General features: G+C 35.8%; 1 protein-coding gene across 1 annotated transcript in view; it reads left to right on the forward strand.

Annotated features, from left to right (window-relative positions):
- Positions 1–15,604, forward strand: part of casp (Fas associated factor casp) — a 439,916-nt gene that overhangs the window by 121,153 nt on the left and 303,159 nt on the right. Inside the window, exon 6 of the mRNA XM_090414528.1 lies at positions 8,494–8,602. Within this exon, the coding sequence (XP_090270654.1) occupies positions 8,494–8,602 (109 nt within the window). The remainder of the gene's footprint in view (positions 1–8,493; positions 8,603–15,604) is intronic.

Here is a 15,604-nt window from a genome sequence, read left to right on the forward strand (position 1 = left end):
CACTCATCACCAGAGGTCCCACCTTACATTCCAGGCCACCTACTACCGCCCTTAGAGGGCACTCCACCTAGATAGGACTTTAGTGTCACCCACGTGGTTGGGCTTAGTATTGTAAGATTTGTGTGTGCATGTTACATTAATTGTTTTTGTAATCCCCGTAGATGTCCTAGTGACTAGGACGAAATATAGGAAGTATTAAATTCTATTTTAATTCTTTTTGAGTGTTGTAAAAAATCCATTAAGCCTCCAACATGATGTCCTCACAGCACTTAAAGCCTCTACACATGAACATTTATTTTACATAAAACAATTTACATTAATTTTGCAATAAAGAAAAATTTGCTTAGTTCAATGATTAGTTAAAATGCCTTTTCAATTCATGAAAATTATGTCACAAAATTAACCACTCTCTTCGAAATACAAGTCACTATCCTAAGCAATGGTACCTATTAATGAACTGTTATGCACATAAAAATATCATTACACACAAAAGCTCTTTCCTTCTGATATTAAGATAATTCTATAGGCAAAATGCACCATTGACTTAGTCACTCTGACTGTTACACATATCTCTAATTGTTACACACATAATCTTCTATTACTTATTAAAACATTTAATTTTCAACCATTAACTCTGCTCAATTTCATCAGCCTCATCTTAACAGTCCACTATTAAAGTTTTCCTATAATTCAAAAAATTGAACAAACGGATCAACTCACTTTATGGCTGCTACCCACTGTGTACTTGGCTTCAAACTGGAGTCCTGATCCTTTTCTCCCGAATCAGGTTTTTTCCTCTCCTTTTTCGCCAGTGATAGATTTACTGACACTTCTGGGACACTGTCCTCGCTGCACTTTGGGTGAAGATTATCAGCTTGTGGAATGCTTGCATGCGCGTTGGACTAATGGAGCAATTTCTTCCCTCAGACAACAGCTCCTGGCGAAGATTCGACATCAAATATCTGCTTTGCTTGGCAGATAAGCTCCCGTCATCTTTCGTTCAGACCACTGGCATGATTTCTTCTGAAGTAGCGTCCTCGATGGCTTACACCTGACGGACAACTGCTGACGACTTCTCGATAACGACCTCTGGACAACTGATGAGGAACTCCTGGAACCGATACTCAATCTTCCAGCCAACACCTTTCATTCGCCTTCTTTCGTATCCCTGCACGAAGATATGGGACCCCGAACATTTCAGTGCAGTCCCTTGTTCTTCCACTGATGCTGACCCTTTCTTTGTTCTTCTTGTGTACTCCTTGAATCCTATTTGTTTTGGGCAGCGGACATTCGTCTGAAGTTTGTCGGTTCGTTTAACACTGACCTTGAGTATTTACAGGTGGACTTCACAAACAAAATTTTATGTCCTTATAAGAAGCTAACATATACGGTTTTCAGGTGGCAAGATGTTGCCTTAGTTCTACACGTTCTAGAATTTTCGTTTTAGGGCAGCAAGTACGGACAATTCCCATAGGGATTATGTACATTAACAGTTTTAACTATACATAGACATACAGGTTACAATCTTACTGGGCTTGACTTGTGTAAAAAAAAAAAATTGATGTAAGGCTTTCAGGCATTATTAACACGTTCGCTGCCATGCTCCTCGGGCATAGTTTGTTCCCGCATACCAAGCACTTTCGCGCCTTCAAGGTCACTACGAGTAATCTTGTAGCTAGCTTATCAGACAAAATTTTGTTTCATACGCCAACTACGAGTAATCTCGTATCACCCCCCACCAATATATTACATGCACTGATGAATGTGTTTATTGCGTTTAGTCTCTAAAAACCTTCAGTTTCGCCATGACCAGTAAAAGAAAACTTACTGATAAAGAATTAGAAGCTTACGCTAATATGAGCGATGATGAATTTAATGAATTCTTCGTCGCAAATAGAAGGATAAGAGGGAAGTTCTTTCCATTTCAAATATGCACAAATTTGAAATGGTTGAAGCAAAAAATCGGAATGGTAAAATTCAATTAAATATCGTTAGGGATTTGGGTATGTCAGGCATCAATCTTTCTGATCAGGTGCTTTCTTACTATTCCCCCTTACGAAAGACAATTAGATGGCCAAAGAAATTGGAAATACTCATTTTTGATATATACATTCAAAATATGCATAAATTATATAATATAATTACTGGAAATGCAATGACTGCCTTAAAATTTAGAGATCAATTTATCTCAGATTTTGTTGGAATGGATGAGCTTACAGCATCACAGAATATCAGCAGGATTCGGGATCTTCATTATTTGGAAATTTTACCACCCGCAGAAAAAAATATTCGCCGACAAAGCCATGCCAAGTATGTACACAAAACAAACAACGACACGAAACACGTTATTATTGTCCTGTTTGCAACAAAAAACCAACATTGTGCGTGGAAAATTATTTTAAATTGTATCATTTGTAATTTGAATAAATTGGTTTTATTTTATTGATTTCATTTTATTATTTTTATTGATTTTGTCAGTTTTAAATTGATTTACAAATTACATGTTATACTACGGATTAGCTCGTAGGTTGGTAATCGATCTATGAGTATATTCGTAGTTGGCTTCCGAGGCACATATATATTATAGTTGAAATTATTTCCCTTCTACCAAGCTCCCAGACGTGCTCTCCGCTTTATTCAGAATCCAAGGCTCCAAATTAAGTTAATTATACTAAGGGTTAACTCGTGTTTGGCACATAGGAGGTCGGTAAATCGACATACGAGTATACTCGTAGCTTGTGAAGCTCATATACGAACTACGAATATACTTGTAGTTGGCAGCGAACGTGTTAAGCTACATCAAATTTTTACAATAGGATATCAACCTTATATCATGTTTCTCTTAATTTCTTAAGATGAAATCTATCAAATGCATTATCACAATCTAAGAAACAAAGATAAACATCTTTCTGGTATCATTCTGAAATTGAAGATAACTTCTTTCTTGTTACTCTGTATTTCATACATCGACTTTGGATGCCTTTTTTTTTTTTTTTTTTCATTTACTGATTTGATTTTATTCTTTGCGATGTCATTTGTAATGGTATTCATTACATCACTCATTAGGCTTATTTGTTTTAATCTTTACATTCAATTGCCTCAGCCTTTCTGTGATAGAATTCCTGATATTATCAGGAACATTCACTTCCATGTATATGGTTAAATAGCTTCCTCACTCTTTTATCCCATTTTCTTCTAGGACCTTTATCATTTCTGTATGAATGCCATCCTGACTTGGTGCTTTTCTTCTCTTCATTTGCTCTACAGCTCTTAATATTTCCTCTTTTAGTGTTGGAGAGCTGTCTTCAAGAACTCTAGTATTATTTCTCTCTCTCCCTCTCTCCTCATCTCTGAAATATATTCAATCCACCTTTTCTTAGTATTTTCTGTTTCAGATAATTTTACGATCATTACTCTTGAAAGAAAAGGTCTGTGGATCTTTTGTTCATTTTTTATTTTTTTGGTGTACTTCTTCAGTTCATTATTTAACTTCTGTGTTCTCTCTTTCCTTTCTATTAAACTTGCTATTAAATTTTCTTAAACTTGCTATTAAGCCATGTTTAAGCTTCTATTTATGCTTTCTTTATTATGTAAATTAAGTCTTGAGCAGGATAAAATTGAATTTCATATTGAAAAGAATGACATGTAAGAAAGTTTTAAAGCGAATAAAAGTTGAGCAGCTCTCAGATGTGAACTGTAGACTAAAATACACAAAGATTATTGAAGGAAAAATGAAAGAGTTTGAGAACAGGAACCAAAACTTGGCGATTCAGTGGCAAGCCTTGAAGAAAATCCTGATTGATTCAGCTAGAGAGGCATGTGGTGAAGTTGTCTGCAAGGATAGAAAAATTAGAACTCTATGGTGGACTTAGGAAGTTAAACAGGCAGTGAAGGAAAAGAAGAAAGCATATCAAAAGTTCCTGGCAAATAACTCAGCTTGTGCTCATAGAGAATACAGAGTCAAATGTAAGAAAGCTAAACAGTGTGTAAAACTAGCTAAACAAAAGTCATGGGAGGACTTTGGCAAGAACATAGAAAATAAATATCAAGAAGTTGGCAAAATATTCTGGAGGTTGTTGAAGAAGCTTAGGAATGGAGGAAAGAGTGCTGTAAAAGGAGTTAGAGATGATAAAGGTGACATGAAAACGGGAGAAAAAGATATCCTTGAAGTATGGAGTAATTACTTTGAAAAACTGCTAAATGAAACGAGCAGTGATGACAGCACAGTGGTAAAAAACACTGACCAGGCATGCAGCAAGGAATACATATCCATACTTGAAGTAGAAAAAGCCATCAAAGGCTTGATAGATGATATTCGACCAGAAATGCTGGAGTATGGTGGTATAAAAGTCTTACAGTGGCTGCACTGCATAGTTCAGAATGCCTGGACAGACGGATGAATTCTAGTCGATGGGAGTAGAGCTCTCATAGTACCCATATATAAAAAGGGAAATAAAACTGAATGTGAGAATTACAGAGGTATATCCCTACTGACTGTTCCTGGTAAGATATATGCAAGTATTATTGAGAAACAGTTGAGAAGTATTGTGGAAGAAAAGCATGCTGAAGAACAAGCTGGATTCAGGTCAAATAGAGCCTGTTAGGATCAGATCTTCACTTTACGACAAATAGTGGAGAAATAATGGGAATATAACAAAGATCTGTAATTATTTAAGTTTTGTCGGTTTGGAAAAGGCATATGACAAGGTGCCAAGAGAGAAGCTATTCAATACACTACAGTTATATAGTGTCAATGGGGCATTATATCAAGCAATACTTAGTCTTTTTTTGAGTTGCAAGTCAGCAGTTAGAATTGAAGGAAGTACAGGAAGATGGTTTAATATTAAATCTGGTGTGAGACAAGGATGTACATTATCCCCTCTGTTATTCATTATCTATATGGATCACATTATGAAGGAAAGTGGTATTAAACATGATATCAAAATTGGAGATGTTAATGTCAGCTCTTTGCTTTATGCGAATGATGTTATACTTCTAAATAAATCCGCTACAAGTCTGCAAGATTCTCTGACTAAATTGAATAACTGTTGTAATTGATATGGTATAGTATGAATGTCAGCAATAAAAAGATAAAGACAATGAAAATAGGCAGAATCATTGAAAATTTCAATTGTGTTGTGAATGGAGAACCTGTGGAACAAGTAAAACATTTCAGCTACTTAGGCACAATTTTCACTGAAGATGGTAAATTAAATATAGAAATATACAACAGAATCAGCAAAGCTGATATGGTAGGAAGTCAATTGAATAAATTCATATGGAATAAGAGAGAAATTAGTTGGAACACTAAATTAGCTGTATACAAGACGGTGTTCAAACCAGTTTTAACTTATGCATCTGAGAGTTGGGTCAGAAGTAAACACTTGACTACAGATATGAGAGAGATTAGAAGCGTGAACAGATGGCAACAATGGCAATATCATATTAAAAACGAGAATATTAGAAAAGAACTTGACATTGGAATGCGTTAGCAGAGCTAATCTCAGGTGGTATGGTCACTTAAACACAATGGGCGAGGATAAATTAGCAAAACAAGTGTTCTCTGTCAAGTTGGCAGGAAAATGACCCAGAGGAAGACCAAGATATAGGTGGATTGATACGGTACAAAGTGCCTTAGATGATAGAAATATAAGATCTGGTAATGTTGGATTCTTGACAAATAACAGACCAATTTGGAGGAAAATTGTGGATAGGAAGTTAGTAATGATGTAAATTTTTCATGTAGTACTATCATATCCTGTACACCCTTTGAGGGTATGTGGCAGGAATTTGATGATGATGAAATATTTATATTTTGGTTTATTTTTTGCTTATATTTTGTTGAAGAGATTTAACACACACAGTGGTAGAAGGTACTTAATAAATAATCAGTCACCTATTCCCAAAGTATCTTATCCTCAAAATGCCTGCACACAGATCTAGGGCCATTTGTTTTGTATGATAAATCCTTTCTACTGAACTTGGGTACTTTCCCAACACTTTTTATTCATCTATGGCTGTAGCTGAAGTTATTCACAAATATAATCTTCATGCTACGTTCAAACCACCCATCTAGCTAGCAGCCATCATCTGCTCCTACTAAGGATCAGCTTCATTCTCTTGCACTTCCTGGAATATTTAAAGTGCCTAGTAGCCTACTTTGGACAGATTGGTGAATCTGTTTAACCTCTGCTTTGAAGAACATGAAAATTACATTTGTGATAATCTGGAAAGTCAGAACTGGCAGGCTATGCTCTTGGATATTCCTTCATAAAGAAGATGAATAATGGAAGAAGGCATTTGTGCTGCATAGAAGTATCTCAGATTATATTTGAAATATTCTCCTAACCTCAAGCAGCGTGGTTGCATTAATTTACCAAAGATCTAGGAGGCAGTCATTAATAGACCATATTTTTGCATTTCTGAATTAACTTCATTTCTCTCCCTCTTCTTATCCTCCTATTCTAGAGAGAGAATGAGTGAGTGCCTTGGGTGCTTTGCAGCTCTTCACACAACAAACTGCTGGTTCAAATCCAACTCTGGGAATGGATGTTTGGATTGATGTAATTGTCTTGAAGATGAATTTCATTGCCTGGTACACCAGTCCGTTTATTGGAGGTCTGAAGTGGTTTAAAAAGAGTACCATGTTTGGTCTCTACAGTATGATTTCTAGACTATGTAAAAATATAATAAAAATGCAAAAAATAAGAATAAATAAAAAAAAATTCCATAGCCCACTCATGGTACAAATGTACTATAGTTAGAATAAATAAATGCAAATAAACCTTTTTGTGAGTGGGAGCTGCAAAAAAAAAATAATAAATTAATAATTAAAAAAAAAAAAATCCTTTTAGCTACAACTTGAATTGTTTCTATAGCATTCTACACTGGTGTCTAAAAGCTAAGGACAAACTACATTTTTTCTGTATATGAAAAGTTTTTCATGACTGCAGGCAAATGTGTACTTCAGTTTATTGCCAGTATACTAATAAATTATATTACACAAAAAAGTGTTATAAATTGCATACGAATTAAATTTCAATATGGTTTTTGGCACAAGTTCATAATTAAGGAATTAATGTACAGTGATAACAGAAAACTATGCGGAAAGATATTTCAGCGTGGAATATGTTCACCCCAAACTGCGCTGCAGCTCTCACAGTGTCACACCATGCTTAGCACCAAGTGATTAAGGAGTTCTTGAGGCAAAATGACCCACCTCTCCTTCAGAGCAAAGATAAAGCTTTGTTTTCTGGAGGGAAATTTTGAGCTGCACTGAGTCTCCCTATTGTGTCCCAAATGTGTTCTATGGGGTTGAGATCTGGGGAGCATGCTGTCCCCTGGATTCAATTAATATCCTTGGTCTCCAGAAGTGTTTCTACTGTTTGTGTATTAAGTGGTATGGCAGGCATTGTCATCCATAAAAATGAATTCTTAGCCTACAGCACCATGAAACAATTGAATGAGAAGTTGAAGAACTTCATTGCAATATTCCCCCGCCATACACACACACACACACACACACACACACACACACACACACACACCATGAAGTGGTAAGCAGTACCACTTTCATGCCAGATCAAGTGTCATCTAGAATTGGAGGAAAGACTAAAATGACTCATCTGTAAAGAGTACATTATCCCATTGGTGTCTTGTCCAATTTTTATGGATACAACACCAAGGAAAATGTCGAGCACATACCTATAGTATGTGCTCGACAATGATACAACATACCTATAGTATGTGTATTTTGCCGTAGTTTGAGATATCTGCGTACCTGTGCTTGAATGTAGATGACCTGCTTTGGTGCATCAGTTAAGTTTTGATGTTATAACCAAAAATCTGTCCTAATGCTATATGGTAGAGTGAGGCCACCTTCTTAGCAAACACGTGGAACACATTCCATTGGTTTAAAATTCTGCCCAGAGCTTGAATACAACATTATGCGAGATTCCACACTCTCTGGCAATATCAGTAATTCTGTGGCCTTCTTCAAGCTTTCCAATGATTTTTCCCTGCATGAAATGATTTAGATGATGTCTTTGAGACATTACTAGACATCTGAGTTTGCAACTTTATTCCTTCATGAAAAGAGCTTCCATCAAACACAATTCACTTAGTGCAGCCTTTTATTCTGTTGAGTGCTACCACGCAATCCCTTTGCATGCAATACAAAAATTTTAATGTGTACCTACTTTCCACCCGAAATTGTCAGTTATACAAATTGCCACAAGCTGATTCAACTGAATTTGTGCTGTAATCTTCAAAAACAGTGTTCATTCTTAGGTTTTGGACACCAGTGTAGTTGAGTGCTGCATTTTTTTTACCACAGTTGTAATTTGTACTTTGAAGATGCTGGTTAGAAATTGAGTGAAATGAATACCAAGTTCTCTAAATTATTTTTATTCTGGTGCTGTTTATATCCTGAAGCACTGTTGTTAACATTAAATAATATCTTATTTAGCTGTAATAATTCTTGTCTTTCTTTAGATCAAGCTTTTCAGATCGCCTTGGTGTAACATACAGGCTTCATGTCACAGATGAAACGAACAATAAAGATTATAACCTGAGCTTCCCAGGATCAAAATCAGTTTTGGAAGTGAGTTAAAAAAAAAGTTACTATAACAAGATGGATGTGTATATATATGAAAAGTTTAGTTTCAGAATTAATCTGTTTTTTCTCATTGAAGGCAAAAAATATAACTTTAACATTTGACAACACCATCTGATTTTGGAATTGTATTACAAACCTATTAATATCTCTTAATGAAGTGGTAATTTTTTGCAAAATTAGAATTTGACTATCTAGTTTTTATTGTTACTCCTGTATTGCAGTGTTTTAAGTTCAATGTTATATTTAAAGATACACTGGTTTCCATAAATTAAGGAACAAAGAAAAATCACAATAACTTAAAAACTGTACAACGAATCTTTATGCAGTTCAGAGCAAAGCAGTATTATATGAGATGTGAAAGAAACACCTACAAAAATTATAGTTTAATTCAGTAATGAATGGGTACATGAAGATAATGGTAAAAAATTTGTTCAAATGCCTTAATGAGGAGTGTGATCACCTCTGACAGCAATATAGTGCTCACAATGATATTTCATACTGTTTATAATAGTATCCAGGAGCAATTATGGTTCCTGCAAAACTCCTAAGTACATGAAGGTTTTATTGGGGGGGGGGGGATCGAGAGCAGCAACACATCTACCTACAGCATCCTAGACATACTCAATAGGATTCAAGAGATGTGCTAATCAGACCATATGCGTGACAGTTTTTTCTTGAAGATATTTGTCCATCAGCTTTGCTTGATGAAGACAAGCATTATCGTCTTTTAGAATAAATGTCTCCTCTATTGTACCCACATATGGATGAACATAAAGTCTAGGACCTCATCTGTATAAGTTTCAGTGTTTAATGGTTCTGCTTGGAAGCAGAATCAGTGATTCCACCGAATGAAATGCCTTCCCAAGCCAGTACACTACCTCCACCATAGGTGTCCCTTTCATGAATATTAGAGAGATGATAACGTCTCCCTGATTCTCTCCTGTTCTGAACATATTTGGTATCACTTGGGGAAGAAATTGGAACTTGTCTGCAAACAATATCGACTCCCATTGTTCTCGGATCTAGTTGATATGGAGTCTGGACTGTTTCAAACATTCTCTCCTGTTGCATGAAGGATAGGGCCATTGAGACTGCTGGTTCCTAGCATGCAGATTACTTTTGTGAAGCCTTCTGTGCACAGTGGAAGCAGATACTACTGTTCCTGTATTCAGTGCAAATTCAGATAATAGCTAATTCGGAGTAGCACTCATGTTTTGGCAAGCAGATAATCAGAGATTATCAAAAGATAATCAGATTCTCCCCTCCCCACCCCCCAGATAATTAAAAGCAGTAGGTGACTTGGTCAACCACTGCTTTTATAGCCTGTGGCTTTCCTTTCCCTATATCTCTGGGATGCTGTTTGTGAACAACTCGCATGCAACTATCTTGGCTACCTCTGCCTGACTTTGGTTGGCCACTAATCTTACAATGGCTTGCCAGCTGAATTCATCAATTAAATGATGTCTTGCTTGCTACCATATCCAAGAACTTTGCTGTCATGAAAGGTCATATTCTATCACTAGATACAACCACTCCAAAATGCTTGCTTTTTTGCCATGACTCATTTGTACAAGGTGCGTTCCAAATGTTTCCGGCCTGACATACAAAATTTGTGCCAATTTTAAAATGCCGTGCATGACAGATAGCACCATCTCTGGGGAGGTTAGTGCACCAGGTTCAACTCTCTACCTGCATCATTCACTTGGAGGTACTCGTTTGACTAACAGCCACTTAGCATGCCATACTAAGTGGCTGTAATGTTAAAAATTGAGTATCCTGCTGTGATTAAGTTTTTCACTCAAGAAGGGCCTTCTCCAAGTGTTATCAAACAGCAATTGAATGGTTATTTATGGGGAAGCTTCTCCTTCATATTCCACTGTGAAGGAATGGGCTAAATAGTTTTACCTAGGAAGAGAGAGAGCATCAAAGCTGATCCTGTGATGGTTGGTAAAAAAAAACTCGATGTAGCTTAAAAATACCAAAGCGCAATTTTTTACAGAGGTCAAGTCCCTTGAGAATATTGTAAAAATAACCTTGTTTGTCTGTGTATATTTTATGCTAGATATTATTGTAAATAACCCTTTGGAAATTAACTGTATATACTCCTTTAACAAGAATATTTTAGAGTGTTAAAAACAGAGGAATGTTTTGCCGCTGGAATGTTGTATAATAGCTCTCTATGAAGTCATAAGAAAGGTTGTTTACAACTTTTATGTATGAGAAAGTGCTTACAAGCTCAGCGCATAAACACCTAAGTCAGTTGTTTGAACTTTTATAAAACATAAAGGTTCAAACAACTTTCTGCTGGCCAGCAACTTACGATCAAAAGGATACACGGACGAGAACAAAGAGCAGGTTGAACTTAAAAGAAAATGAAAGAGTCATGCCAAATTCTTAGGGGGTTACAACCCTTTGTGCAAGGTCTGAGAGTAGGCATAATAAAAAGGGACAGAGCCAAGCAGGGAGGGCTTCCAGTCATTGCCAGAGAGAGGGAACAGATTCAGGAGTCCATAAGAGAATCAGTTGGTGGCAATTATGGTCATTGGATGTGGCAGTTAGAGCTATTGAAAATGGCAGATAGAAAAGCCAGTCACCCAGGCTTTATGGTGAGCCCAGCAGAGAAATAAGGCGATGTAAATTACCCGAAGCAACTTCACTCGGAAGATTTTCTTTTTCGCCATGGGAGAACAACGATTTGCCGGTCGCAGCCCACTATTATCCTGATGAGATACTGCTGAATGCCAGACATTCCTGAAGGAAACTCGAGATCTGAGATGAAAGAAATGCCATAAGACCGTAGTGAAAGACTTTTAACTGAATGTGCGATGCAGAGTCTTTTGTAAGTTCAAACTTTTCGTATATTCCCTCTCATAGTAGGTTGTAGATGGACTTTTAAGAGATTGTTCAATAGTAATGAGAAGTGTCTTTAAGAGAATCAATTGGTATGTTGGAAGTTGATATAAAATTTGTAAAATTAACTTAACAGAGAGTTAGCTAACCTCTTTGCGAATATACTAGAAGTTTAATAAGTTGGAATTGTAACCAGAGAGTACATAAGTTTTTGAGTTAGAGATTATTTAATGTTGAAGTAAAAGGGTTCTAATTTCATGCTAAAGATTTTATAAATGGATAGAGTAAGCAATCTCCCTATTGTTTAATTCATGTATTATAGGTAAATAAAAGTGTTTTAATTATTTGTTAAAAGAATGCTGCCTGATCCTTTATTTTACAACTGCACTGTTCCTAAATAAATTGGACTTGTGAGTGGGAAACAATTAAGGCATTAAAAGCGCAGTTTTAGTACTTTAGAACCACGACTGTTTATGTAAACTTTGTTGACTAAATTTATGCTAGTGAGAGAGAGAGAGAGATCTACCGGAAGTTTTTTTGAGTCTTATGGCGAATATTTGATATACTGATGGTGCAGTCTGACAAATAAATTTTTCCGTGTTCATAAGCATACAACTAATAAATACAGAAGGTGGATAAACATAATATGCAGTAGAATAAGTGAGAAAGGTTATGAGAGAGAAAGCGCACACTGCTAAATATAGAATAAAGATAAAGCTAAATAGTAATAAAGAATAGAGTATAGGAGAACAACACTATCTGTTACAGTTCACCTGCGGAAATGATGACTGAGGAAATTGCCTCTCTTGTTGAGGAGGAACTGCTCAATGATAGACAGCTGAAGCTCAAAGAAATCACAGAAAGGTTGGGGCTTTCTATAACGACCGTCTTTCACATCATTCATGAGAAGCTTCACATGACGAAGGTCAGTGCAAGATGGGTGCCCCAACTTCTCTCTTCAATTCATAAAGTGCATCATGTGACCTGTTTCTGCAAGTTTTTAGAACTTTGCCAAGGGAATCGGAGAAAAGTACTGGAATCAATTGTCGCCAGGGATGAAACCATGGTCTTTTATTATGCTCCTCTTTCCAAAAGGTAATGCATGGAGTGGCAAACCAGGCAAAGCACTGCTGAGAAAAAGCCAGTCATTCAGTCCACCAAGAAGATCAATTTTTTGGGATTGCCAGGGAATTCTCTTGATTTACTTCAAGGAAAGGAATACCATGAATGCAAAATATTATGCTTCCTGCACAAACTGCATGACACCATAAAGGAGAAAGATGAGGAATGCTGTGTCATGGTGTTCACCTGTTTCACGATAATGCTCCAGTCCATACAGTGAAGGACTGTGATGTTCAGGAGATTGAACACCCACCTTGCAGTCCAGAACTAGCACCCAGTGACTACTACCTTTTCTCGAAACTGAAGAAAGACCTTCAAGGAAGAAAATTTGCAGATGACAGCGAGATGAAATGAAAGATGCAGTTTTAGGCTATTTTGCAGTTACAGACTATTTTTCAAGGACATAGAATAGTTAATTCAAAAATTCACTGACAGCACCACTCATTTGTATGTGATAACCAGTTTTAGCATCACTTTCCTTTTCTCCCCGCAAGTTATGATTTTTCTCTTTTTTTTTTAATTAATGGAAACCAGTGTAGTTTGAGGAGCCGTTAAAAGAAAAGTAGACAAATTCCAACTTCACATTATAGTAAAATGTTCTTATAGTAATCCTAAACATGAAAGAGGTTATAAGTGGGTCACTGGTTGGTATGCATCCCGATACATTTGTGTAGACAGAAGTACAGTAAGAATAAAAATAAATTATTGTAATCTTAGCATTTCAATTCCAATATTGGTTTTGCACTAATCAGAGAAAAAGAGCCTTGAATGACAATTTATCTTATCAGAAATGTAACCTATATATGACAGTCGGAGAAAAGTATTTAATAATTCAGGAAACTTATTATTATCATACCTTTAAAACACTAGTATATATGTATAAATGAGCAGTTTCATTTATAAGCAAACCTGGTTCAGGTTATAATAACACAATTTCCTCATCATCATCAAATTCCTGCCATGTACCCTCAAGGGGTGTACAGGATATGATAGTACCACATGAAAAATTTACATCATTACTAACTTCTTATCTACAATTTTCCTCCAAATCAGTCTGTTATTTGGAGGAAATAACAGACTGATTTTTGTCTGTTATTTCAAGACAAAAAATATTCTTGAAATACATTCAAACTTATCAAGACTCCAACATTATCAGATCTTATATTTCTTTTTATCTTGGTCTTCTTCTGGTTCTTTTTCCTGCCAACCTGGCAGAGAACACTTGTTTTATTAATCTTTCCTCTCCCATTCTGTTTAAGTGACCATACCACCTGAAATTAGCTCTGCTAACGCATTCCTGGATGCTGATAATGTCAAGTTCTTTCCTAATACCCTTGTTTTTAATATGATATTGCCATTGATGCCATCTGTTCATGCCCCTAATCTTTCTCAGGACTCATATCTGCGGTCTCTAGTTTTTGGTCAAGTGTTTAACTTCTGACCCACCTCTCAGATCTATAAGTTAAAATTAGTTTGAATAATTTCCTGTTAGTTGCAAAATGACTTCAACATGTTGGGTAATCTGAATGATGCTTTAACCCCTGATATGCAATGAATTATAAAATATTCAAAGTAGTTTTCAGGCAGTATTAATCATTTAGTAATTATTATGTATGTATACTATATATATATATATAATATGTATCTTCTTCTTTAGTATTCTGCAATTGAGCAGGTTCTTCTTTTAGTAGCAGAAACTTTCCTTCCACTCTCTTCTGTTCTGAGCCTTCTCTTTCAAGGTTGTGTACCTATCTCCACTGAGCATGTCATCTAGCATTGTTTTCCTTACTCTTCCTCTGGTTCTTTTTCTGTCTATTTTTCCTTCGATGGCATCTCTGATGATTCCATTCCCTCTCAGAATATGTCCAATCCAGTTTCCCTTGCTTCTTTTTATCCTCCTTAACAGACTTCTTTCTTCTTCTACTCTTTTTAAGACCTCTTCATTAGTTATTTTATCTGTCCATTTGATTTTTTTCATCCTTCTCCAAATCCACATCTCAAAGCTTTCCAAAATCTTAATTTCTTCTTTCTTCAATGTCCAAGTTTCAGATGCATAGAGGGCAACACTCCACACATAACATTTTATTAGTCTTTTCTTTAGGTTTTTATCCATTTTACTTCTGAATAAATTCCATTTTCTATTAAAGGCATCTCTTCCCATCGCTATTCTTGCTTTTATGTGGGCCACTTTTACATCTTCCATCACTGCTAATAACACTTCCTAGATATTTAAATGTCTTTACTTGATTCAATTTTTCCCCATTTATTCTGATATCCATATTTGCCTCTTTCCTTGCTGCTATTTTCATTACCTTTGTTTTTCTGATGTTAATTTTCATTCCATAATTGATACAGGATTCCAGTAATCTGTTCAACAGATGTTGTAGTCCTGTTTCAGTGTTTGATAGTAATGCCTTGTCATATGTGTATCTTATTGCAAATATCTGTCTATCTCCAATCTTTATTCCTTCTTCCAAATTCTCCAGTGCTTCTTTAAACATTGCTTCAGAATACATGTTAAACAAAATTGGTGACAGAGAACAGCCTTGTCTTACTCCTCGTCCAATGATACCTGGTTCTGCTTTACCATATATGTCTCTCACCATGGCAGTTTGTCCCATATATAGTGAAATAATTAGCCTTCTGTCTTTCCAATCCATACCAATCTTTTCCATTACTTCCATCATCTTATCCCATTTTACAAAGTCAAAAGCTTTTTCAAAATCTATATAACATATATTAACGTCTTTATTCGCTTCCAGACTTCTTTCACTTACTATTCTTAACAGTCCAATCGCATCTCTTGTTCCTCTACCCTTCCTGAAACCAAACTGATCTTCTCCAAGAAATTCTTCCACTTTAGATGCAATTATTCATGTTAAGATTCTCATAAGTATTTTTGATGTATGGAAAATGAGGATTATTGTTCTAAAATCCTAAATAAATTCTAAAAGTAATGCAGTTCACTGCATTACTTTTCTTTGGTATAGGTATAAATATTAAGGTCATAAAATC

This window comes from Typopeltis vanoorti, chromosome 25 (genome assembly GCF_054136105.1).
Source record: "Typopeltis vanoorti isolate ZY-2024b chromosome 25, IOZ_Tvanoo_1.0, whole genome shotgun sequence".
NCBI classification, from domain to species: Eukaryota; Metazoa; Arthropoda; class Arachnida; order Uropygi; family Thelyphonidae; genus Typopeltis; species Typopeltis vanoorti.